At 41.3% G+C, this 27,962-nt stretch overlaps 1 protein-coding gene across 1 annotated transcript in view; it reads right to left on the minus strand.

The window, feature by feature from the left end:
- Positions 1-27,962, minus strand: part of LYST (lysosomal trafficking regulator) — a 393,838-nt gene that overhangs the window by 347,899 nt on the left and 17,977 nt on the right. Inside the window, exon 2 of the mRNA XM_075267816.1 lies at positions 9,045-9,234. Coding sequence (XP_075123917.1) covers positions 9,045-9,227 — 183 coding nt within the window. The 5' untranslated portion in view covers positions 9,228-9,234. The remainder of the gene's footprint in view (positions 1-9,044; positions 9,235-27,962) is intronic.

A 27,962-nucleotide genomic window follows, 5' to 3' on the forward strand; every position in this document is an offset into this window, starting at 1 on the left:
TAATCAACACATTATATGGCGATATAAAAGTAGCTATACATCATGTCGTTTACTATACCTAAATTAAAGAAAACCTACCCATTCTGGATAGGTTAATGCCCTCTATAAAATTTTGAGTTCTCAAAAGGAATTTAAATCGCTAAAAATGATCTATTTTTTCTTAACCCTCCTATATATTTACCCTGAAAGTATAGGGAACCTTAGAAAATAGTATGAATTAAAAACATTGTTTATTCATCCTTATTAAAAGATTAAATATTATTATTTTTATACAATAATAGGAACGATTTGTTGAAGCGGTTAACCACATCATTAAAATTGAAACTCCAGTTATAAACGACTTCTCACAAATGAATACTACAGGTGAAAATTAGATATTTTGAAATATAACAAAGAAATCATAGAAAGACAGATTATAGAGATCATTAGAAATTTTGAAATATATTTGAAAGGAAATCTGCTTCCTTTTTGATTTATTAAGCTAGTCACCAGCTCCTTATCTTCAATCTCAATTCTTGTTTACATTGTATGTGTGAGGCTGAATACTTATAATTAATACATATAATTCTGTAGAGCAGGGAGGGTTTAAGTAGGATTCTCCTGCTCGTTGGTTAAAATGTACCTCTAAAGCGCAAAAACATTTCCACACTAGTGCAAGTTAAGAAGATAATAAACTTATCAATATACTGTATATACTCGAGTATAAGCTGACTTTTTCAGCACAGTTTGTATGTTGAAAAAGCCCCCTCGGCTTATACTCTAGTCAGGGTCCACAGAGCACAGAAAACTGGAAGGACCAGCATAAACTAAATGAAGGGGTCCTTTAGTGCTACTGCTGTGATTGGCTTGTCATGTAAGGTCACGTGACTGTGTTGTCATCAGAGGTCCTGTAGAAACTAGAATGTAACATCTGCAGATAAGTCAGTGGCCAGGATTCATTGTGTCGTAAGGAGGAAAGGAAGCTACAGTAAAGTGAGAGTAAAACACACAGGTACCTTCCTTTAGCTACTATTCCTTGTAATGTCAGGCATTTGGGGTTATTAATTTAGTTTCAGTAACTCCATGTGCCTCACATTAATAGCAGTTAACCCCATCCTGTCTCTTATTTTAACCCCTGATTGCCCCATACAAGTGTTACTAATATGTGGGGTTACTAATAGGATGGGGGTTAACTGCTATTGCTATGAGGCACATGGAGTTACTAAGATGTAATGAACATGACCAGACTTTTTATCTGAAATGGTGGATCCCCCCCCCCCCCCCCCGGCTTATACTTGGGGCCTCGGCTTATATTCGGGTTGGCTTATAATCGAGTATATGCGATACATCAATTACTTGGCATCAACTTTTGTCTACTATTCTGCTGAGTCGTGTGTGTGTGTGTGTGTGTGTGTGTGTGTGTGTGTGTGTGTGTGTGTCTCCTTGACAATTACTTTGTCCTGTTCAGGCTAAGGATTAAGTACTTTTACTCTGTACTTTTGATATCTCATAAAATAAGGTGTTGTGGATAAAATGTCCATTTTCGATATTTACAGTTCTATTTTGTATTGTCTAGTACTGCTATTAACCAAGTGTCTGTTTTCCTTAAAGAGGACCTTTCACCATATCCGGGCACATGCAGTTCTATATACTGCCAGAAAGCTGACAGTGCGCTGAATTCAGCGCACTGTCGGCTTTCCCGATCTGTGCCCGGTGTGAAGAGCTTACGGTCCGGTACCGTAGCTCTTCTATGGTCAGAAGGGCGTTTCTGACCATTAGCCAGAGACGTCCTTCTGCCTCGCGGCGCCAATCGCGCTGTGCTGTGGAGCCGGGAGGAACGCCCCCTCCCTCTGCTCACACAGCTTGTCCGTAGACTAGTATTATCAGGAGAGGGAGGGGGCGTTCCTCCCCGCTCCACAGCACAGCGCGATTGGCGCCGCGAGGCAGAAGGACGTCTCTGGCTAATGGTCAGAAACGCCCTTCTGACTGTAAAGCGCTACGGTACCGGGACCGATAGCGCTTTACACCGGGCACGGATCGGGAAAGCCGACAGTGCGCTGAATTCAGCGCACTGTCAGCTTTCTGGCAGTATATAACACTGCCTGTGCCCAGATATGGTGAAAGGTCCTCTTTAAGTGTTTGATGTTGTAATTGTCTTGTGACCTTTGTGACGCGTAACTAGATGTCAGCTCAGCAAGATGGCGCTTACATCTTGAACTACACCCGTAGTCATGTGCAAAAGCAGGATGAGAGAAAGAGGAACCTCAGACTCTTCAGCCAACAGCAAGTCAACACATACATGTCCACGCCTCCATAAGATGCTATATAAGATGATGTTTATAGTAAATAAAGGAGAAGTTGTGTCCACCCTGACTGAGTGCAGAGTGTCATTTCTTTGAGCACGCTCCTTGTCCCTGCAGAATTAGGAAACCAGCAACCAACCAGAGATACTATTTAAGTATCAATCCAAAACAGCAGCTGTTTGCCAGATACATAATACTATATTCACCAAGGCTTCTCAATATTTGTTGGTTTTTTTTTTTTTTTTGCTTCTTCCAATAAGTCTCTCAGTTTCTTTTTGTACGCCACTGTAGGATTACCGGGGAAAAACTCATAGCAGTCTCTGCACAGTACTTCAAATGATTTAAAGCATAATTAACCCATTAAAGACCTGGCCATTTTTCGTTTTCACATTTTCTTTTTTCCCTCCCCACATTTCAAGAACCCTAACTTTTTCATTTTTCAGTTCACAGAGTCACATGATGGCTTATTGTTTACAAAACAAATTGTACTTTGTAATAACACCATTCAATATGCTCTGCAATGTACTGGGAAGCTGGAGAAAAAATTCAAAATGAGATGCAATTGTAGAAAAAATTGCATTTGCACCAATTTAATATGGGTTTAATTTTTACAGCGTTCACTGTGTGCTAAAAATGGCATATTACCTGTATTCTGCTTGTCAGTACAAACACGGCGATATCAAATTTATATAGTATTTACATAGTATACCTTTTCAAAAATGAAAAACTTTCCAAAAGAGAAAAAAAAAATTGTTTCGCCATGTTGTGACACCTGTAACTTTTTAATATTTACATGTATGGAGCTGGGTATGGAGTCTTTTTATGCGGGACAAGATGACGTTTTTACTTATACCATTTGGGGAAAGATCTGATGGTTTGATCACATTTTATTAAATTTTTTAGAATAGGCAAAGTATTGAAAAAAAATACTATTTGGCGATTTAGATTTTTTTACGCCGTTAACAGTATGGGATAAATATTTTAATAGTACAGCCATTTTGGAGCATGGGGGTACCTAATGTGTTTATGGTTATTTTTGTTTACTTACTCTGATATAGGAAAAGGAGGGTGATTTGAATTTTTTTATTTCTTTTCTACTTTTAAAAACCTTTTTTTTCTTCTTCTTCTTTTACGATCAGACCCCCTTGAAGCCTAGGGGATCCGATTGCTCATGCTATTCACTGCAATAGTACTGTATTGTTGTGAATAGCAAAATGCCATCAGTTCTATTAGAACAGTGTTCAATAGAACTAATGCAATGACGAGCCTGTGAGCCTTTAATAGGCTCCCAGCTGTCATAGCAACGGATTGCTGCCCCCTGACGATGTTCAGGAGGGCAGCAATCAGTGAAAAATGGTGGCGCTTGTGGCGCCTGAGAAATTTAGACACCGCGGTCCCGTTTGACCGTAGCTTTTAAAGGGTTAACATCCATAATCGGTGCAGGCCTGATACAGTAGCACCCTAGACCGTACAAAACTCCCAACACAAACACTAGCGACTTTGGCACATTCATCAAACACGCTTGTTTCAGCAATGCTCAAGATGTGCTGAACGTCTGTGGAGAAGATCTAACACATCTGTACATTTTCTTCAATTCTAGTTTGCGCTCAAAGGCTATTACTTTGTCCTTCATCTCTCAAAACAAGTCTTCCTCAGATCCTGACCCCTTCCATCTAGAAGTTACCCACTTTCAATAAAGAAGCAAATGAAAGAATAAAGAGATGTAGAATTTCATTGAAATGAGCCAAATTTACACTGCCCTTATAGCGATATAGATCTCCTAAATAGATAAATAGAAAGGACATGTTGAGGAAGGCAAGTACATGGAGGAATACCTACGTTTAACCCTTTTCAAACCAACACAAGGATATTCATCAACTGTGAGAATTACTTTTGATTAGTCAATCTTGGGACAAAAATATTAAACCAACAATGATTGGTTTGAGGATTTATAATAATAAATGATAATAGGGGGAGCATAGCCCAAACATACACGTGTGAAGATGTACAGCTCCTGAGCTCCCGGACCCCCGAGTGTTTTTTCTTCTATGCCAGGGGATCAGAGATCCTCCAGACTCCCAGGTAGCGATGGTCTGCCAAGTGGGCAAAAAAAAAAAAGGACTCTCCTCGTCATTGTCTGAGCCTCAGATAGCTCGTTTTCTGCTCTCCATGCCAGTGCCTCCAAAATAGTGTTAGCCTGCACCCCCCTCTCTGCACAGCCAGCACTATAACCACAGGTATCAGCTCCCCAGCTGCCTACACAGCCTCCTGAAATACAGCTCCAGCCTTCCCTGTTCTCTCTGATGGAGCCTGAGAGGATGAACACTTCCTACACAGAAGCTGGCTTCTATCACTTCAACCACTGCAAAAATAATGTTCTCAGCCCCACTGAAGTGCTCTTGCTGGCTTCCCCTGCCCTGGAGCAGTTAACCCTTGAGCTCCTGCCTCTTCTGCTTCATGGTGGACACACTCACACTGCTCAAACACAAGACTCTGCAGCCGTACTCTCAGCTCCTGTGTCCCAGCCTGCCTCTTCATCTCCAGGTCCTCTGCCATCAGCCTCTACCTCAGACTCTACGCCTGGAGCCATAGCAACCTCCTCTGGGGCACCCTGATGCCCCCTCCTTTCAAGATGGACACTATTGTGGCATGTTCCTCACCCTGGAGAGCCCACCTAACCTCTGTGGACGTCTTTGGTTCCTCTCAAAGGAGAGGACCCCCTTTTTACATCTGCTGTACTCAAGGGCTCCCAATGGTCTCCAAGCACCCTGCTATCTGCTATACCCTGATATACGTGGTCATGAACCGGACTTCAACTGCACCCTGGCTGCTCTTTGTACGCCACCATCCTCTGACCTGTCTGATTCTTCCCTGCAGGACGCTACCTACTTCTTCGGTTGCAGATCCAAGCACCCCAAGTTGGCAGTTATCTGGAACCTCCTCAGCTCTCTGCCAACTAAGATGGACTTGGAAACTATAGTCTGTCGGGTGGAGGCAAAACAGGAACGGATTATTGCAGAGATCAAGTCCATCTCCACGCAGGTTTCTGCTCAACAATATCAAACTGCCAATGTTTTGCTTCTGTTACTTATGCTGTACTCTGCACGGGAAAAAAATAAATGCTAAAAAGCAATGCTAGAATTGATGTTTCCTTTAATATCCCACCCAGAAAGAGTTAATAAAATGTAGTCAATAAGTTACAGGGCCCAAAATGGTGGCATTGAAAAGCACATCTAATACCGCAAACACCAAGCCCTCATATGGCCACATTGCCAGAAAATAAAAATAAAAATCTAGCTTGTACAATGTGAAGACAAAAACCCCAAAAGTCGCCAAACCATTAGGACATAAGTGGCTGCGACTAGAAGGAAATGTATATGCTGTGCGAGCGTTTTCATGGACACCCCATATTTAGAGCTTATGAGAGATAATACACCAGCGCTGATCCCCCAGAATGCCCCTCTTCCCCGTCCGTGTCATAGGAGCTAGTGGGAAAATAGAATGGGATTTGGTGTACCCAATTTACTCTGCACAGTTTACATATTCACTACGGGGTTACTAATGCTCACTACATCACTTGATAAATTCTTTGGAGGGGTGCGGTTTTCAAAATGGGGTCACTTTCTACAGGTTTCCACTCCTCAAGGGCTTTGTAAATGTGACATGGTTCCTGAAACTTATCACAGCCAGATCTGCCCTCTAAAAGCTCCTTGGCGCGGCTTCCCTTCTGCGTCTCGCTATGCGTCCATATATTAGTTTACACCCACAAGTGGGGTACTATGGTAGTCGGGAGAACTTGCATAACAAATTGTGGGATGTGTTTTCTCCTTTAACCCCTTGTGAATGTGAATATTCTAGGGCTAAACGAAAATATTAGTAAAATAAAATTTGAAAATTTCACCTCCATTTTGTATTAATTCCTGTTAAGCACTTATAGGGTTGAAATACTTGGTATATGTTGTTTTGGCTTATTTAAGGGGTGAAAACCCCCTTCATAACTGTATTAGTCCCTTAAAAAAATGGGTTTTGGAAATTTCTTGAAAATTTTGAATATTGTTGTTTCACTTGTAAACCTTCTAATGTCCGTAAAAAATAAAAAGGTGACTAAAGTTTGATGCCGACATAAAGTAGAGATCTGGGACATGAGATTTATGATATAATTTTGGCAGTCTGACTATCTGTATGCAATGCACTTCATTTCAAACTTTATAAAATGCATATTTTTCAAAATTTCCACCAATTTTCCTATTTTTTCATAATTAAACAAAACATATCAACCAAAATTTACTACTAACATGAAGTATAATGTGTTATGAAAAAACAATCTCAAAATCACTTTGGTAAGTTAAAACATTCCAAAGTTATTGCCACAAAGTGACACATATCAGTTTTGAAAAATCGAGCTTGGTCAGGAAGTCAGAAAGTGCCATCGGCGGGAAGGGGTTAATTCTAGAATCCCTTTAAGTATAACCCTAAACAATGTGAATTTTGCTATGATGAGGGCATGAGGAGGTGATAAGTCAATGTGTGTTTTCTTTTACATTCAGAAACATATGTAAGTCCAGTACATACAACTTTCCCAATTAGAGGGCAGCATGCTGCTCCTCATGCATGAATACTGCAAATATACAATAGTAAACAATATGAGAGCCCTCAGCTGAGATTCCTATGAACTGGAAGACCATTATTCTAAGCCCAAGGTATATGAGCAGCTACAGAAGAATTATTATACTTGGATGCTCCTGGGGGCAGTACCATTTCCGTGGAGTAGGAAAATGAAGAATACTTAAAACTCAATTAACTTCTAACCTACATAAACTCCTTATCTATGTTCCTGGATTGTAACTCAGTAATCAGGGACAGCAGCCATGGTGGCACAAGCAGATGACAAAAGTTGGACCTGGCGTATCCTCATCCTTCATTTCCATGCAGACAAGAGAGATAATTATTTAACCTATATGTGCAGCTGCAAGACGTAGGTAGAGCAGCTTTAGTATGCAGTGAGGGGTAATAGATCTAATTGCAGATCTCAATTCCCAACAGCGTTTTTAATAGCAATTCGCTCCTTTACTATAAGGGCTATCATGAAGATTCTCATCTTTAACCCCTTCCTGACATCCGCCGTAATATTACAGCAGATTCAGGGTGTTTAAGTATCTTTTATACTGTAGACACCTTGCGCTAATGAAGACCAGGACTTCTTGGACACAGATGACTAATTTGTGTGTTTCACAGTAATTTTAAAAATTTTCTAAGTATTCTAGGGAAAGGGGAGCGATTTGAACTTTTAAAATTTATTTTTTTATTTTTACTTTGACCAAAGCACCAAAAGCTACAGATCAGAGCTGGCAGTGGCCACAGGCCTTAACGCCAGGCCTCTGCTGTGTAATACAGTAGAGACACAACAGTGATGGCGGCTGACATCCACTCGACATCCACTGTACTATTATGGCAGATGTCGGGAAGGGGTTACTAAAAATTTGTACATTTTTAATCTACAAAACTTTCAAGAAATGACAGGAGAAAAACATGTCTCCTGAGGTTCATAATTTGTGTTAGCTAACTGCTATATATGTAAAAACGTATGTTTTTTTTTGGTTTTTGTTTTTTTTAACAACCGCATTTGTAGTTTACAATAACTTGTATGTGTTTTTATGGAAACCCAGCATAAAGTATACTGGAATTTATTCATAAAGAGAAAAAAAAAAAGTACCGTATTTTTCGGACTATAAGACGCACTTTTTTCCCCCCAAATTTGGGGGGAAAAGAAGGGTGCGTCTTATAGTCCGAATGTGGCGCCTGGCACCCGCTGTAATAGAGAGGCGGATGCCGGCAAGGGATAGATGCAGGTGCCGGGGCCTGAGACATCGCTGCGCTCCTCTGCCCCATGAAGCCAGCAGCGGCGATGCTATTCCGCTCCTCCGTCCCCCCACCGCTGGCTTCATGCAGGGCAGAGGAGCGCAGCGATGTCTCAGGCCCCGGCACCTGTGCCAGCGTCTATCCCTCGCCGGCATCCGCCTCTCTAGTACAGCGGATGCCTGGTCAGTATCGGTGGCCCCTTCTCCCCTTCTGGGGACCGGCCCCGTACCTGTGAAGTTGCAGGCCGGCTCCTGCGCGGCGATATCGCAGGAGCCGACCTGTTCGGGTGACAGCCGGGAGCCTAATGAGGCTCCCAGGCCTGTCACTGCTATATTAGTATTGCGGTTGGGTCTAGGACCAGCCGTAATACTAATATAGAGAATGTCCCATAGACGGCAATACAGTTGTATTGCCGTCTATGGGACTTGCAATCAAGTGACCGCAGGTTCAAGCCCCCGGGGGGGGGAATAAAATAGTAAAAAAAATAAATAAATAAATAAAAAAGCTTTAAAAATATATAATAAAAATATGAAATAAAAGTTCTAAATCAGTCCTTAGAAAATCATAAGTCATAAACCGCCGGGTTTTTTTTTTTTCAATACAAGGTGATCTAAGCAATAGATATTCCCCAAAATGGTATAACTAAAAAGTACATCTGGCCCCGCAAAAAAAAAACAAAAAACACTCTATGCGTCCCCGTACAGCTGCAGGGTCACCTGTCAATGTGGCCTTGCAGCTGTTGCAAAACTACAACTCCCATATATTAAATATTTTACCATTTCTGCTTCAAATTTTTTTTTCCCTATTTTCCTCCTCTAAAACCTAGGTGCGTCTTATAGTCCGAAAAATGCGGTAGTAATACTGAAGATTTTGTAAATTGGTTAGGCTGCTCATAAAACATACCTGGTCAACAGTTTTGTTGAGTGTTGCAAGTAGCAAATGTCCTCGTCCATTGATTAAGTATTCCACAAGCACTGCCATATGGCTTTCTTCCTCCTCATCACTCCTAATCTCTCTATCCGCAGTACATAGTTTATTAACATCAGACAAAAATTCTCTTGCAGTGTCATTGCAGTGAACATTCATGATGTATCTGGAAAAAAAGTTTATAAATTTAAGCAACATAATATACAATGTGAGAGAGCAAACAAGATTGCAATAAAAGTAGGCAGTCAAAAGCAAGTAAAGAAGTACAGGACTACAGGTTACTTTATATAGCACAAAAGTTTTTTTTTGAAAAAGAACAAACTAAAACATTGTATAATATAATTTTCACCCATTTTACTCTGTCAACAGAGAGAATATAGAGGGAAAGGGAAAAATTGGGGGAAGAGAAAGTCAATAATCATCCTTCTAAACACCATCATTAACCCCTTTGCACTGGAGGAATTATTAAATTTTCGTTTTTGACACCTCTGCTTTCCAAACTCTATACTTTATTTTTCTGTTCTCAAGAGACATATTGCTTGCAGGACAAATTGTTCTTTGTGTTACTACCATGTATTATTCTCTTCAATGTACTGGGAAGCTGGAAAACAAATTCAGAATGGGGTGGATTTGAAGAAAAAGTATTTGTACAACATTCTTACAGGCTTCCAAGAGGTTTATGTCTGTTAAGGAGTAGTTGAGCATCAGAATGATGATGGGATAAAACTGAATGAAATGATCATGGAAGGTTTTTAGCTGTTGTTCAGACCCAGTCCAAAAGGATTAGGATACTGTCAATGAAGCAATAGTAGGCCAGAGGTTTGGTGGTGCAGGTAGACTGCATCTGAACAACAGTTGAAATCCTTCCATGAACATTTCTATCAGTTCCATCCCACCCTCAACCTGACGTTCAACAAGTCCTTAATGGAAATAAGCTTCCTGGACACTGTCATCAAGATACGGAGCAACAAAGTTGAGACATCACTGCATCGGAAGCCAACTGACCGCCCAACATACCTAAGATGGGATAGTTTTTATCCAAAACACAAAGAACTCCATTGTCTACTGCCAGGCTATTAGATACCATCACATATGCTCAGACCCTGTAGATATGGTCAAACACCTGGGTGACCTCAAAAAAAAATTCCAAGAATCCAAGAATGGATTTATTAAAATACAATACCAAACTGGAAAACAATCGGGTGCCTCTGGTCATCACATACAACCCACACCTGGAGATGTTGAGAGGAATCGCACGCAAACAACATCCACTATTGCAAGAAGACAACCGTCTAAAACTCAATGTTTTCAGACCTCCCTCTCCTGTGCTATAGACAGCTATGGGAAAAAGCTATGGGAAAAAGTCAGCTCCCACATATCGCAAGCTGACAGAGATCCCGACATAATACAGTGACTTGGGCATGTTAGATTCCCTCAGACATGCTTCCACTGCTGTTCCAGTTGCAGTCCAGGGTGTTGGCATCACTTTCTGGGGTGTCATAGTGGACTTGGTGACTCCCCTGAAACGAGCATTTTTCCCCCATAGACTATAATGGGGTTCGATATTCGTTCGAATAGTCGAATATTGAGGGGCTATTTGAAACGAATATCTAATATTGAATATTTTAGTGTTCGCTCATCTCTAATAAACTCTTTTCTGTGAAGCAGTGATGCTTTAACCGGTTAAGGACCGCCGTACGTAAAATTACGGCCTGCGGTCCAGGTACCTAAAGACCGGACTATTGTAAAAATACATCCTGTCTTTAGGTACCTATTTCGCGGGGGGATGGGTGCGGGGAGGACGGGGGTTAGGTGTTACTAACACCTAACCCCTTCCTCAATAACGTCCAGTCGGAGCTGAGTCCGACTGGACGTTTTAACCCTTTCGATCGCGCCGTGAAACATCGAAAGACAATTGAATCAGATCGGCACCCCCCGCGGCGAGATCTGAGGGTGCCGATAGCAGTAAAAGGTAGTCTGGGGTCTGGCCAGTGACCCCAGTCTGCCCGAAGCCCCCACATACCTGGTGATCCTGCCAGGACCTTCTGATGTCAGGCTGTGCGTCTACACAGCCTGACATCCTGCTACGGAATGCCATGTGGGACACCTGCAGGCTGTGTCTCACATGGCATTCTATATCAGCAAAGTATTGCTGATTGAAGTGTCCTAAATGGACACATGAAAAAGTAAAAAAAAATGTAAAAAAAATAAAATGAAGTGTATGAAAAAAATTAAGTTATAAAGCCCAAAAATCCCTTTTTCTCAATAGAAAATGAATTATATAAAAAAAGAACTAAAAAGTAATAAAAACAATGCATATTTGGTATTGTCGCGTCCGTAACAATCTGTACAATAAAACTGAAATATTTAATGTACACGGCGAACGCCGGAAAAAACTCGCCGGAAGTAATGATTTTTCGCCATCTCACCATACAAAATATGCTATAAAAAGTGATCAAAAAGTCATATGCATCCGACAACAGTACCAATAAAAAGCGCAGGTTGTCCCGCAAAAAATAAGCCCTCAACCAACTCTGTCAACCGAAAAATAAAAATGTTACGCCTCTTAGAAGATGCGATGCAAAAAACATTGATTTATGTCCCCAAATGTGTTTTTCCTCTGCAGAACTAGTAACACATAAAAAAATACTATAAATGAGGTATCGCCGTAACCGTACCGACCCGCAGAATAAAGGGAACATGTTACTTATACTGTACGCTGCATGGCGCAAAATTAAAAAAGTAAAACTCAATGCCAGGATTGATTTTTTTTTTTTTAAATCCAGCAAAAAAGGGTTAATAAAATGTATTCAATAAGATGTAGACACCCAAAAATGGTGTCATTACGAAATGCATCTCATCCCGCAAAGAATAAGCCCTTATATGGCCGCGTCACCAGAAACAAAGAAAATATAGCTTCTCACAATGTGAAGACAAAAACCCTCAAAAATCGCCAAATTATTAGAACACAACTGGGTGCGTCATGTAGGGAATATATAAGCTGTGTGAGCGGATATCAGGGGACACCCCAGATTTACAGCTTATGAGGGAACAGACACCAGAAGTGACCCCTAAAGTGACCCCCAGAGTGACTCCCCCAATCATAGGAGCTACGGGGACATAGTAGGGAATTTGGTCCTCCGCACAGCTTATACATTCCCTCTTCGCCATCCGCTGTGCAGTCACGTCCGGGATACTAATACTCACTACACCCCCTGATAAATTCTTTGAGGGGTGCAGTTTTCAAAATGGGGTCACTCCTGGTACCCCATGGAATCCACTTTTCTGGTACCTTACAGGCTCTACAAACATGACATGGCGTCCAGATACCAAACATCTGAATCTGTGCTCCAAAAGCCGCATAGCGCTCCTTCCCTTCTGCACCCTGCTGTACGTCCAAACTGCAGTTTATGACACATGTATGACACATGTATGACACTGGTGTACCCCCGGATAACGGACATAATGTCATATGTGGGTATAAACTGATACTAGGGCACAGCCGGACACAGAAGGGAAGAAGGGTCATTTGGTTTTTGGAGCACAGACGGTTTGGTTTTTGGATGCCATGACACTTTTGTAGAGCTGAAACGCCAGTAATTTGGAATCCCCTGATAAATTACCTTATTTTGGAAACTACACCCCTGAAGGATTTATCCAGGGGTACAGACAGCATTTTTAACCCCCAAGTGTTGCTATAACTTTATATATATAACTATAACTGTAGTGGATTGTGAGAGGTGAAAATGACCATTTTTCCAGGAATACGTCCTTTCAGTGCCTAATATATTGTGCCCGACTTGTATCAGAGATGAACGCTCTAAAAGCTGTTGTGCCTGGGATACCCGTTTAACAGTTTTTGGAGTGTCTCTGCTGACATAAGTCGGGCACAACATGTTGCACACTGAAATGGCAAATCTGTAAAATTTTCATTTTTAACTTCTCTATCAGTTGCGATTTCATTTCTGGAAACTAAATAAATGCAACACTCAAGGGTTAAAAATTCTCGCTACACCACTTGATAAATCCCATCAGTGGGGTAGTGTCCAAAATAGGGTGACATGTCTGCGGATTCCACTTTATTGGCAATTCAGGGGCTTTGCAAAAGTGGCAAAAAAAACCAAACTGTGCTCCAAAAACCAAAATAGCGCTCCTTCCCTTCTGTCCCCGGTTGTGCCCAAACAGCCGATTCTACCCACATATGGCATTAAGTACGTTATCCGGGGTACACCAGTGTCATACATGTGGGCATACACTGCTATTTGGGTACCCAGCAGGGTGCAGATGTAAGGAGCAATATGTGCTTTTGGAGTGCAGATTTAGATTCTTCGTTTTTGGACACCACGTCACATTTGCTGAGACCCTAAAATTGCCCCTACAAAATGGGGTCACTTCTTGGTGAATTCCAGTTTACTGGAACCTCCAGGGCTCTGCAAAAACATCATGGCGCCCAGAGGGTCCCTCTAAATCTGTATCCCAAAAGCTAAAACGCACAGTGGTCCTTCCCTTCTGAGCCCTGCTGTGTGCCCAAGCAGCAGTTTACACCCACATATATAATTTTTTGACCCCCGGGATGGCCCACTTAATAGTTTTAGGAGTGCAGGTCTCTGACAACACAAAGTGGGTGCAACGTATTGGGCACCGAAATGGCATATTTTTAAAAATTTCAATTTTCATTTTGTACATTAATTTTTGGGAAGCATTTTAGGCTCAAAATGATAATACCCCTTGATACATTCCTTGACAGGTGTAGTTTCTAAAATGGGGTCACTTTTGAGGGGTTTCCATTGTATTGATACTTTAGGGGCTCTGCAAATGCGACATGGCACCTGAAAACTATTCCAGCAACATCTGCCCTCCAAAATCCAAATAGCGCTCTTTCCATTCTGAGCCCCAGCATGTACCCATACAGCAGATTTTGGCCACATATGGGGTATTGCCGTGTTCAGAAGAAATTGTGTAACAAACTGTGGGGGGCTTTTAATTCTTAAACTATTTGCAAAATTAAAACTATGGCGCTAAATGGACAATTTATTGGGAAAAAAAAGTAATTTTTCATTTTCACGTCCCAATGTTAATAAAATCTGTGAAACACCTGTGAGGCCAAAATACTCACTCTACCCCTAGACAAATTCTATGAGGGGTGTAGTTTCCAAAATGGGGTCACTTATAGGGGGTTTCCACTGTATTGGTACTTTAGGGGCTCTGCAAATGCGACATGGGACCTGAAAAATATTCCAGCAAAATCTGCCCTCCAAAAGCCAAATAGCCCTCTTTCCATTCTGAGCCCCGCCATGTTCCCATACAGCAGATTATGACCACATATGGGGCATTTCTGTGTTCAGCAGAATTTGTGTAACGAACTTTATGGAGCTTTTTCTCCTTTATCCTCTTGTGAAAATTAAAAATTTGGGGCTAAATTGACAGTTTGTTGAAAAAAAAGTAATTTTTCATTTTCATGGCCCAATGTTAATAAAATCTGTGAAAGCTGTAGGGTCAAAATGCTCACTCTACCCTTTAATATGTTCTGTGGGGGGTATAGTTTCCCAAATGGGGTCACTTTTAGGGGGTTTCCACTGTATTGGTACTCTAGGGGCTCTGCTAATGCGACATGGCACCTAAAATTATTCCAGCAAAATCTGCCATCCAAAAGCCAAATAGCGCTCCTTCCATTCTGAGCCCCGCCATGTTCCCATACAGCAGATTATAGCCACATATGGGGTATTGCCGTGTTCAGGAGAAATTGTTTAACAAACTGTGGGGGGCTTTTACTCCTTTAACCCCTTGTGAAAATGAAAACTTTGGAGATAAAGTGACATTTTAGTAATTTTTCATTTACACATCCCAATGTTAGTAAAATCTGTGAAACAACTGTAGGGTCTAAATGCTGACTATACCCCTTGATGAATTCTGTGAGGGGTGTGGATTCTAAAATGGGGTCACTTTTGGGGGGTTTCCATTGTTTTGGTACTCTAGGGTCTCTGCAAATAAGGCATGGCGCTGAAAATTATTCCAGCAAAATCTGCTGTTCAAACACCCAGTGTCGCTCCTTCCCTTCCATGCACTGCCGTGTGCCCAAAAATCAGTTTACACCCACATGTGGGGTATTTCTGTGCACGGGAGAAATTGCACAATAAACTGTCAGATGCATTTTCTCCTTCAACCCTTTGTGAATGTGTTAATTTTGGGTCTAAATGAATGTATTAGTGAAAAAAAATGAAATGTCTAAATTTCACTGCCATATTATTTTTATTCTTATGAAATGCTTAAAGGGTTAACAAACATCCCAAATGCTGTTTTGAATAATTTGAGGGGTGCAGTTTTGAAAATGGGGTAATTTATGGGGGTTTCTATTATACAGGCCTTTATAATTACTTTCAGAACTGAAGTGGTCCCTAAAAAATTGGTTTGGAGAATTTTCTTGTAAATCTGGAAAATTGCTGTTACACTTGTAAGCCTTGTGACGTCCAAAATAAATTAAAATACAATCAAAAGATGATGCCAATATAAAGCAGAGATATGGGAGATAATATTTATTCATGTATTTGGATGGTATGACTATCCGCCTGAAAAGCAGAGAATTTCACATTTTGAAAATTGCAATTTTTTTCAAATTTCCATCAAATTTCCTAGTTTTTTTATAAATAAATGCAAAAATATTGATTAGTGTTTACCACTAACATGAAGTATAATGTGTTACGAGAAAACCATCTCAAATTCATTTGTGTAAGTTAAAGCGTCTCAAAGTTATTGCCATTTAAAGTGACATGTCAGTTTTGAAAAAAGAGGCCTGGTCTTTAACATACTTTTGGGCCTGGTCCTTAACCGGTTAAAGAAGTTGAGTCAGCAGGTCACCTGTTGACCACCATTGTGTAAGTGCAGTTGAATTTGGCCCACACTGCATTGCCCAGCTGTAGCTAGTTAGTTAGGAAGGATTCGGGAATTTTGCTCGTACTTCATGATTTTTATACTACTTGTGTTCATCCCGGTCTGTAGGAGTAAATTCTGATCTTCAGGCGTCTATTTCACAGATGGGTATGTCCACAATAACGGATAAAATGTCTGGTTGCATCTAGAGAGATCTTTGATACTAGGAGGTTTAAAGAGGCACTAAAATTTTTCCCTCTGTGACTGATAAGCTTCTTAGAGAATTATATAAGCAATATGGGAAAGTGTTTTACTGCCCAGTTTCCTCACTGTGCAATGTCAAGAGAAAGTACATGGAATATTTTTTTGGGTGGTTATTACTATAGTGGGTTTTGGCTTTGGTTTATTTGCCTACATTAAACTTGTTCACTTCATTTGATTAGAGGATATTGGAGGATCTCCATTGGTCCTTCCTCCCATTTGAGGGGCAAAAAAAAAAAAAAAAAAAGAACCCTCTATGTAGGTGTAAACTGCCGCTTGGGCACACAGCAGGGCTCAGAAGGAAAGGAACTTCTGAGCCCACTTTTTAGCTTTTGGGGTAAAGATTTATTGGGACTTTCTGGGCGCCATGTTGTTTTTGGAGAGCCCTGGAGGTGCCAGTAAACTGGAATTCCACAAGAAGTGACCCCATTTTATAGGGGCAATTTTAGGGTCTTTGAAAATATGACATGGTGTCCAAAAACCATCAATCTAAATCTGCACTCCAAAAGCACATATCACTCCTTCACATCTGTGCCCTGCTGAGTACCCAAAGGGGAGTGTATGACCACATGTATGACACTGGTGTACCCCAGATAATGTACTTAATGCCATATGTGGGTAGAAACGGCTGTTTGAGCACAGTCAGACACCGAAGGGAAGGAGTGCGATTTTGGAGCACAGTTTGGTTTTTGGACGTCATGCCACTTTTTCAAAGCCCTTGAATTTCCAATAAAGTGGAATCCGCAGACATGTCACCCCATTTTGGGCACTACCCCACTGATGGGATTTATGAAGTGGCATAGCGAGCATTTTTAACCCTTGAGGGTTGCATTTATTTAGTTTCCAGAAATGAATGCGCAGCTAATGAGAAGTTAAAAATTAAGTTTTTCTAGAGATTCACCAATTCTCCTACCTTTACATGTCTTCTGCGTGCTGCCGTTCGATAGAAATCCGGGTTTTCTTCAGTATGCAAATGAGTTCTCTCGCAGCACTGGGGCGCGGTCCCCAGCGCTCAAACAGCACTGGGGCATCCCCAATGGTGCGAGAGAAATCTCCAGTGATGCCTGTATCTTCTACTGGAACACCCTTTCCCTGTGTCTTCCTCCGTTCTGGGTTACAATCTTCTAGGCATGTGCAGTCGGCTCTGCCATCGGGCCTAAGGCAAAGTTGACTGTGCATGCCCACCGGCCACAAGAAAATGGCCACTTACACAGTAAACTGTGAAAGCGGCCATTTTTTTACACAGTAAGCTGGTGTAAGTGGCCATTTTCTTGTGACCGGCGGGCATGCGCAGTCGGCTCTGCCTGAGGCTTAGAAGACACATGAGGAGGGCGCTCCAGAAGAAAGAGGAATTGCTGGACCGCCCCCCAGTGCTGTGAGAGAACTTATTTGCATACCAAAGAAAACCCGGATTTCTACCGAACAGCGGTGTGGAGAAGACATCTAAAGAGAAGAATAGCCTTTCTTAAGGCTATTCCTACGTTTTAGTCAGAAAACAAAAGGTATCCAATGATGGGATTCTTTTAAAAATGCTCTCAATACCCCAGGATGAATCCTTCAGGGGTGTATTTTCCAAAATAAGGTCATATATCAGGGGATTCCACTTTACTGGCGTTTCAGCTCTGCAAAAGTGTCATGGCATCCAAAAACCAAACAGTCTGTGTTCCAAAAACAACCCTTCTTCCCTTCTGTGTCCGGCTGCGCCCTAATATCAATATATACCCACATATTCTATTACATACGTTATCCTGAGTACACCAGTGTCATACTGGTTGGTAAACTGCAGTTTCGGCAAACACAGAAGGGTGCAGAAGGGAAGGAGCGCTATGCGGCTTTTGGAGTGCAAATTTGATGTTTGGTATCTGGACGTCATGTTTAGAGCCTGTAAGGTACCAGAGAAGTGGATTCTCCAAAGGAGTGACCCCATTTTAAAAACTGCCCCCGACAAATTTATCAAGGGGTGTAGTGAGTATTAGTATCCCAGACGTGAATGCTCAGCGGATGGTTAAGAGTGAATATGTATGCTGTACGGAGTACATTGCAAACACCAAATTCCCTACTATGTTCCAGTAGTTCCTATGATTGGGGGAGTCATTCTGGGGGTCACTTCTGGTGTCTTCCTGATACACGCTCTCGCACAGCTTATACATTCACTTCCTGCCGCAGCCAGTTGTGTTCTAATAATTTGGCGATTTTGGGGGTTTTTGTCTTCACATTGCTAGATGCTAGATTTTCTTTATTTTTCTGGTGATGTGGCCATATAAGGGCTTGTTGTTTGCAGGATGAGATGCATTTTGTAATGCCACCATTTTTGGGTGCCTACAATTATTGAATACATTTTATCAATCAATTCTGGCATTGATTTTACCTTTTAAATTTTTCACCATGCAGCGTACAGTATAAGTAACATGTGACCTTTGTTCTGCGGGTCAGTACAATTACGGCAATACCTCATTTATATTATTTTTTTATGTCAAACTAATTTTGTAGAAAAAAAAAAAAAAAAACATTTGGGGACATAAATCAATGATTTTTGTATCATCATCTTCTGAGAGGCGTAACATTTTTATTTTTTGGTTGACAGTGTTGGCTGAGGACTCAATTTTTGCGGGACAACCTGTGCTTTTTATTGGTTGTTTTGTGGGGTACATATGACTTTTTGATCACTTCTCATAGCATATTTTGTAAGGTGAGCTGGCGAAAAAAATCACTACTTCTAGCGGGTTTTTTCCCCTTTTTTTTTTTCCTCGATGTTCACTGTGTGCATTAAATATTGTTTCAGTAATATTGTACAGATCGTTACAGATGCGACGATACCAAACATGCATGGTTTTTATTATATATATATATATATATATATATATATATATATATATTCTCTTTAAGAAAAAAAAAAAAAAAAAGGGTAATTTTGGTATGATTTCATTGCTGAATCAATATTCTACACTGCCAGACACATCATACACATGTCTGGTAGTGTATTCAGAAAGTCAGGCTATTATGCAATGTTATGTGTAGTGGTTTGCTGCATACACACATGTATATTGGAGACTCTTTTTGCATATAATTAGGATCTGGATATTTGCCATTTGTTCCTTACTTTGCAGTCTGTTATTACCTACCCAGTCTGTCTTTATTTGTCTAATGACACAATAGTGTTTAACCCTTTAATGACCGGCCAATAGTAAAATTACGTCGGCACTGATAGGTCCTTCCTGACTGCCCTATTGTAAAGTTACACCGGGCAGTCAGGCAAGGACGTAATAGAGCGGGTGTTAGATATATCTGAAAGGTAACACCCGCTCCATAACCCCCCCATCGGAGCTCAGCACTGATAGGGGTTTTTAACCCCTTGGATGCAGTGATCAAACCTGATCGCTGCATCCAACGGGATGCGCAATCGTTCCCCCAGCACCCCCTGCGGCGAGATTGGGTGTTGCAAGTATTTAGTCTGTATTATGCAGCCTGGGGTCTGGCCACTGCAATTCTAACTTTGTCGTCTACTTGATTAAATGTCCATGCGGTCTCGCATACGTTGGGGAGACCACCCAACGTGTGCGAGACCGCATCAAACAACATAAATCCAATATTCGCTGTCAAAACCTATTATTACCCATTCAAAGTTAGAATTGCAAGTAAAGTAATCATGAATGGGAAATGTCTGGCCAGTGTGAGGGTGATATATCTTGTCGCCTCTTAAGATGTTAGAGCACTGATGGCAACTGAGGCATGGAAAAGTGCCGTGTCGTGGACTGCTGAGAAAACTCTGACGTGATTTTTTTCTGATTGGTTCTGACGTGAAAAAATCACGTCAGAGTTTTCTCAGCAATTCTAACTTAGTCGTCTACTTGATTAAATGTCCATGCGGTCTCGCATACGTTGGGGAGACCACCCAACGTGTGCGAGACCGCAAACAACATAAATCCAATATTCGCTGTCAAAACCTATTATTACCCATTCCATCACACTTCATTCACGCAGGGCACAATATCTCACAGCTTAGATTCCAGGTCCTCGAACATGTGGCTATGCCACGTAGGGGTGGAAACAGGACCACCCTTTTGAAAAAACGCGAAGCCTATTGGATACATAGGCTTCAGACCATGGAACCCCGTGGACTGAATAGAGAGTATGAAATCCAATCATTCATATAGGCTAGTGTTCTGTTTCATGGGGCTATTTTGTATGTTATATGCACCTAGTTATATCACCTGATTTATTTACCTGCTTATTTCACAGGCTTGTTAGGACCACCTCTGACTGAACCCCCCTGGGCCCGCCGTCGTTGGTATCCTTCATTGTTTCATCCTATTATTATTATTTTTATATTTTTTTATTTTCTCTTTTATTTATTTTTTTTTCATTTTTTGTTTTTTGTTTTTTTCTTTTTTTAATTTTTATTTTTTAATTTTTTTCTTGATATGCCAAGAATAAAAATTCTTTTTACATTTATTTTTTTCTATTTTGTCAATTTATTTTCCCAATTTTTCTGGTTTTCATTTTTCTCTCTATTCATTCTTGTCTTTGTTACTTCAGCTGTGGTGTTCTTCCCTTCCATTTCATTTGTCTTTTGTTTCTTCTTCTATTTAGGTCACTACAATAACTGTTATACATCTATTCATCACTGCTATTCATACAGTTAATTTCTTTCTCACCAGTTAACATAGGGGCTTCTATTATCACGGATCATTATAGGTTAACGCCACTATGCTTGACTTCGGTTTCCCATTTAAGATAAGATAAGATAATCCTTTAATAGTCCCACCTTGGGGAAATTTCAGCGTGTTACAGCAGCATAGTAATACAGATACAGGATAATACAGAGTAATATGTTACAGACGTAGACACAGATAAGCTGAGAAGAGAAGATATACTAGGAGTCCATGGCAGCTAAGGAAAAACAGAAGAGAAAGAGGAAGACCTCATGGTCATCCTCATAATCATTAGTTCTCTGTGCGGAGAGCTCTTCGTTTGGTCTGATGTAGATTATACAGCCTGGTCGCGGTTGGAAGGAAGGACCTGCGATAGCGCTCCTTCTCACACTTGGGGTGAAGCAGAGGGTCGCTTACAGTGCTGCCAAGTCCCATCAGGGTCCCATACATGGGGTGGGATTTGTTCCCCCGCATGGAGGTCACCACAGACAGTATCCTTCTGTCACCCACCACCTGTACTGGGTCCAAGGGGCTCCCCAGGACAGAGCTGGCCCTCCTGATCAGCCTGTCAAGTCTATTTCTGTCCCTGGTTGATATACTGCTTCCCCAGCAGGCCACACCGAAAAAGATGGCTGAGGCAACCACAGAGTTGAAGAAGGCCCTAAGAAGTGTCCCCTGGACTCCGAAGGCCCTCAGCCTCCTGAGCAGGTAGAGTCTGCTGTGGCCCTTTCTGTGCAGCACCTCCAGGTGATCAGCCCAGTCTAGTTTATTATTGAGGAGCACGCCCAGGTACTTATAGGTCCTGACTATCTCAATACATGTTCCTTGGATCTCCACCGGGGTCGGAGCACCTCTCCGTTTACTAAAGTCCACCACCATCTCCTTGGTCTTCCCAGCATTAATCCTGAGCTGGTTCTGCTGGCACCATTCAACAAAATCCCGGTTTAAGTCTCTGTATTCCCTATCATCGCCATCAGTGATAAGGCCGACTATAGCAGAGTCATCGGAGTACTTCTGTAAGTAACAGCTGGATGAGTTGTGCCTGAAGTCAGCAGTGTACAGTGTGAAGAGGAATGGGGCAAGAACTGTACCTTGAGGTACCCCCGTACTACAGATCACAGTGTCAGACACACAGTCCTGGGCTCTCACATACTGAGGGCGGTTCTCCACTTTAGTCACTTAGCCTCCGGTTACTATCCTTGTTCTGGCCTTTGCGCGCATGCGCCGACCCGCGCATGCGTGCCTCCTACCCGCTTGTCATCACATACGTAGGCGCGAGTCGGACCAATCATGTTAGGTCCAGCGCCATTTTTAAAGGGCGGCTTGACGCCACTCTGACCGCGCTCTTCCCACGGCAGACTGCCTGATTTCTTTTTTGCGCAGCATAGACTCATCCACAGCGGGCTTGGCTTGGTTTCAGCGGAGGTAAGGTCCCCCTAGAGGACGAGCAACTACATTACTGAGTTTTCTGTTTGTACCTACCCTTAGTATCATACATTGTACTGATTGCAGGTATCTGTGAGCCTCCATTACTTGGACACTGGTCCTATTTACTCCTGTTTCTACTGCAAGACAGGTGGCATTTTTACTTTCATCTTTTTTATTGCCTACTATTATTTTATTATATTCAAGTACACTATTTACCTTGACTAGGTGCACTTCATAGATATTTACTGTACCATCCTTGTTGTTGACAAACCTCATGCATGGCTCTCGTATGGCTTATTTGTATATATAGTGTACATGTTTGTATATACCTTTTTCTGTATCATGATGTGTCACACCACTGTATCACCACTGCAATTAATTGATTTATTTATTTTTTTGAAATTTATGTAGAGTCTGACGAAGGTCGACTAAGACCGAAAACGTTCACTACTGAACTCTACTAATAAAACACGTTTGGTTGGACACCACTTTTTTGTGAAGCTCCTCTTTATTGTTTTATTATGTACATGGGAATACCCCTTTAACCTCCGGTCAGAGCCGAGTTCCAATCGGAGGTTTTAACCTTTATCCTAGTCCCACCATGGAGAAATTTCAGTGTATTACGGCAGCATGGTAATACAAATACAGGATAATAAACAGTAATATATTACAGAAGGAGACACACATAAGCTGAGCAAAATACTAGGAATCCATAGCAGCAAATGAAGAAAAGAAATAAAGACGACTTCAGGATCATTTAGTTCTCGGTGTGGAGTGATTTTGCTTGGTCTAATGTAGATTATGTATCCTGACCATGGTTGGGAGGAAGGACTTATGATAGCTCTCCTTATTACACTTGGGGTGAAGCAGTCGGTCACTTACAGTGCCACCATGTGCCATTAACCCCTTTGATGCCGCGATAAAACAGGATCAGGGGGTAATCATACACATTAGGGAGAGTGTGTGTCTACATAGGCGTACGGAAACTTACAAGTCATTCCTGCTCCGCTAGGGTTTCTGGGTAAAAAATATGCAAATCTATTCTCCAGGATGTAATTAGGAGAACAGTGCCTCTGTATGCTTCCCTCCAGGGACAGCACCCTTAACATCATGCATGACTCAGTTAAAAAGCCTACTGACATGAGGTGGAGTTTATTGCCAAATTAGTATTTCTATTCCAAAAGGAACAGATTCCCAGCTATGGACAGCGCTGTTTCGGTCTTTTAGACCTTCTCAGCATAGCGCAGGGATACTGATTAAACAATACATGCAAGGAGTTCCGCGATGCCTAATGTCCCTCTGGTTACCCCATGCGGGGTGCCCATATGTACACTCACCGGCCACTTTATTAGGTACACCTGTCCAACTGCTCGTTAACACTTAATTTCTAATCAGCCAATCACATGGCGGCAACTCAGTGCATTTAGGCATGTAGACATGGTCAAGACAATCTCCTACAGTTCAAACCGAGCATCAGTATGGGGAAGAAAGGTGATTTGTGTGCCTTTGAACGTGGCATGGTTGTTGGTGCCAGAAGGGCTGGTCTGAGTATTTCAGAAACTGCTGATCTACTGGGATTTTCACGCACAACCATCTCTAGGGTTTACAGAGAATGGTCTGAAAAAGAAAAAACATCCAGTGAGCGGCAGTTCTGTGGGCGGAAATGCGTTGTTGATGCCAGAGGTCAGTGGAGAATGGCCAGACTGGTTCGAGCTGATAGAAAGGCAACAGTGACTCAAATAGCCACCCGTTACAACCAAGGTAGCCAGAAGAGCATCTCTGAACGCACAGTACGTCGAACTTTGAGGCAGATGGGCTACAGCAGCAGAAGACCACACCGGGTGCCACTCCTTTCAGCTAAGAACAGGAAACTGAGGCTACAATTTGCACAAGCACATCGAAATTGGACAATTGAAGATTGGAAAAACGTTGCCTGGTCTGATGAGTCTCGATTTCTGCTGCGACATTCGGATGGTAGGGTCAGAATTTGGCGTCAACAACATGAAAGCATGGATCCATCCTGCCTTGTATCAACGGTTCAGGCTGGTGGTGGTGTCATGGTGTGGGGAATATTTTCTTGGCACTCTTTGGGCCCCTTGGTACCAATTGAGCATCGTTGCAACGCCAAAGCCTACCTGAGTATTGTTGCTGACCATGTCCATCCCTTTATGACCACAATGTACCCAACATCTGATGGCTACTTTCAGCAGGATAATGCGCCATGTCATAAAGCTGGAATCATCTCAGACTGGTTTCTTGAACATGACAATGAGTTCACTGTACTCCAATGGCCTCCACAGTCACCAGATCTCAATCCAATAGAGCATCTTTGGGATGTGGTGGAACGGGAGATTCGCATCATGGATGTGCAGCCGACAAATCTGCGGCAACTGTGTGATGCCATCATGTCAATATGGACCAAAATCTCTGAGGAATGCTTCCAGCACCTTGTTGAATCTATGCCACGAAGAATTGAGGCAGTTCTGAAGGCAAAAGTGGGTCCAACCCGTTACTTGCATGGTGTACTTAATAAAGTGGCCGGTGAGTGTATATGTCCTAGAGACTAGTCCTGACATCTCCAACTTCTAGGGAGCTTTGCCATGGACACCTTCCAGTGGATGTCATCATCCACCTTCTTCACAGAGCTCTATGACTGATTAAGATGAAATAAAAGATATAAAATTTTATTTAGCAATGAAGAGCATTTCTAATCGTGACAGACTTTCCTATAATAGCTAGAGAGAAGGAGACTGCCACCCAGTACTAAAAAGATAATGTTATATACCACTGCAAAGCTGACAATGCTGTTTTTTGTTGTGTTTTTTTTTTACTTATTCCATAGAGATCAAGGCCATTGATTTCGACTAGGAGTCACCATTACAGCATCCTTCACAGTACAATGTAAGTCTTGTATCGATAATATTGAACCCTAATGTCGCCAACAGTAGAGATACAGGTAACAAACAAACAAACAGCACCCATATATCTGAAATGAGGAAAGATTACAGCAAATCAAAGTTTTCGGAAGATTTCTAATGAACGATAGATCTAACACAACAGGAAACTTGTATGTACCAATTTATTGGCATATTTTAATGTTTTTAATATTGTATAACTTTTTTAGGGGTATTTATTATTAAATGTTAAGTTTTATGATTTATGTTATGTTCTTAAGTGATAATATACTTGTGATTTTCTGATGTCTACTCTTCTCTGTAGGGTTTGGTCAGATTGTGGGCCGTCTGCTTCTTGTTTTCCATATTTTATGACTCTTCAACTCGGCCTGGACAGACAGACACAAAAACTATGTGTATGGGCTCATTGAAATATATTGGTCTGTACTTTTATCCATAACTGCAATTACAAACAGTAGTCAATTTGATGTCGTATATGGTTTCAATTGCAACTGGATTTTATAGGAAGGGTCTAGCATAATGAGAAAACCAATTCATTATAAAAAAAAATGCTTTTTTGGATTATTCTGTTCAAAAGAATATAAAGGAGGCATTCCAAATAAAATAGATCTGTTCTGAATAATTTAAAAGACCTTTTTAATTCATCGTTGATTTACAATTTTCTTTCAGGTGTCAAGTTTTCTTGCTGAATATAATACTGCAGTGTTCTAGAATATTAAATTGCTGTCAAACAGTGAGAACTGTGTACTGCCAAGAGGGGGCTAACTTAATTATGAAAAGAGCCTCAATTATACAAAGAGTCTTATGACAATCATCTCTACATGCAAACAGCTGACTGAACCAATCATATGACCGATGAGATGAAGGGAATGTGGCTGCTAAAACCCTTTACTGAACTTCTAAGCCATCGGCTCATGTAATAGTAAAATCATAGTTGCAATGCAACGTCAATTACTCCTTTTGGTAACGAAAATTAATAAATAAAAATAAGGAACTTTGCCAGTCAAGCTACATTTACATCTGTGGTGGAAACCCCTTTGGAGATTTCCTCATAGAGTCTGTCAAAAATCAGCAGAGAAATGGTGTCTGCCTATTTCAGTTTGAAAACAACACCAGACAAACCCTACCGTAGTCAATGGAGTCTGCCAGGCTCTGTGTGTAACATTGTGTCTGCATTTATATTTGGCAAGAAACTCTGTGTGTAACCTCTGTTTTAGCAGTTCATGAACCCGAATAATGGAGATGCAATACTAGTGTGATCCTAGCACCATGAAAACAATTTCATTGCATTGCTGTTGAAATTATGTTGGTTTTACAAAAACTATCATATTCATTTGAAGTTCGGTTAAAAAAAAAATCTAACAGATTCCATATAGGATTTAACTGGGTGCTGTCTGCGTTTTCACAGACCCAGTTATTAGACAAGATAGACAGACCCATAAACATGGGCAGTAATAGGACTTTCTCCATATTTAAGCTAAGTTCTGAGATTCGCACACATATCCGTAAAACTATGGATGTGGGTATAGGGTCATAGAAACAAGTGATTCTGCATATGATCACAATTATGGTTCGATAATTGATGAATTCAAGAGGTTAAAATCCTCACTTGGAGCTCAGCTCCAACCCGGGGTTAGGGTCCATTCACAGGGAGGAAAATGGCATTGAATTTGGTGCTGAATTTCTTTTTCTGCTAGCAGAAAAAGGAACCCATTAAAGTCAATGGAAGGCTGTTTTTTTTTCAGTGCTGAAATTCAGCACCAAATTCAGCGCCATTTTCCTCCGTGTGAACGGACCCTTAATTGAGCAAGTGTTAGCGGTCAGTAGCAGCTAATACCTGCTCCCGATGCCACGCAGATAGAGTGCTTCCAGTACTTTTCTCTCATGCGGAAACCACAAGAACCCCAATATAGTCTATGGGGTCCTTGAGTTTCCTTTTAAGTAACCGCTTTTATGCGTATAGGTTTCCTTTCGGGGGGAGTTCCCCAAGTGAACTCCTTGAACCGAAACCCAAACACATGTGAATAGGGCCTATCTTCCATTACAAAAGTATGTTAGAGTCAATGAGAATAGACACAGAATCAGTCTGTGACAGCTAAAGTCCATGGGGGGGGGGGAGAGAGACACATTTCATAGTGTTTCAACTCATTTAACCCTTCCCACCGTGGCCATTGTTTGATTTTTGTTTTATGTTTTTGACCACCCTTCCAACCCTATAGTGACTATTTCTCTGCTCCCAGAGCCATACCAGGTCTCAATATCTGCGAGAAATTATTCTTCATGATGCTACCATTAATTACTCTGTATAATGTACTGGGAAGCTGGGAAAAACATTCAGAATGGGGTGGATTTGAAGAAAAAGTGCATTTGTTCGACTTTCTTATGGGCTTCCTTTTTACGGCGTTCACTGTGCAGCCAAAATACATGTCATGTGTATTCTATGTTTCAGTACGATTCCGGGGATACCAAATTTATATAGTTTTATATACATTTTAACCCCTTAACAAGAATCCAGAACTGTGCAAAAAATTTGCTTTTCTAAAAGTCGCCATATTCTGACACCCGTAACTTAGCATAGGACGTTGTTTTTTTTTGCTTTGATCACTTTTTATTCAAATTTTTATCAGTGGCAAAACAGTGGAAAAAAAACGGCGGTTTAGCACTTTTGATTTCTTTTCCTGCTAAAGCGTTTACCATACAGGAAAAATATTTTTATAAATTTGAGAAGATGGTGTTGTCATGGAGAGCTTACCAGAAACCGAATTACCGAT

The sequence above is a fragment of the Leptodactylus fuscus genome, chromosome 3 (assembly GCF_031893055.1).
Source record: "Leptodactylus fuscus isolate aLepFus1 chromosome 3, aLepFus1.hap2, whole genome shotgun sequence".
NCBI classification, from domain to species: Eukaryota; Metazoa; Chordata; class Amphibia; order Anura; family Leptodactylidae; genus Leptodactylus; species Leptodactylus fuscus.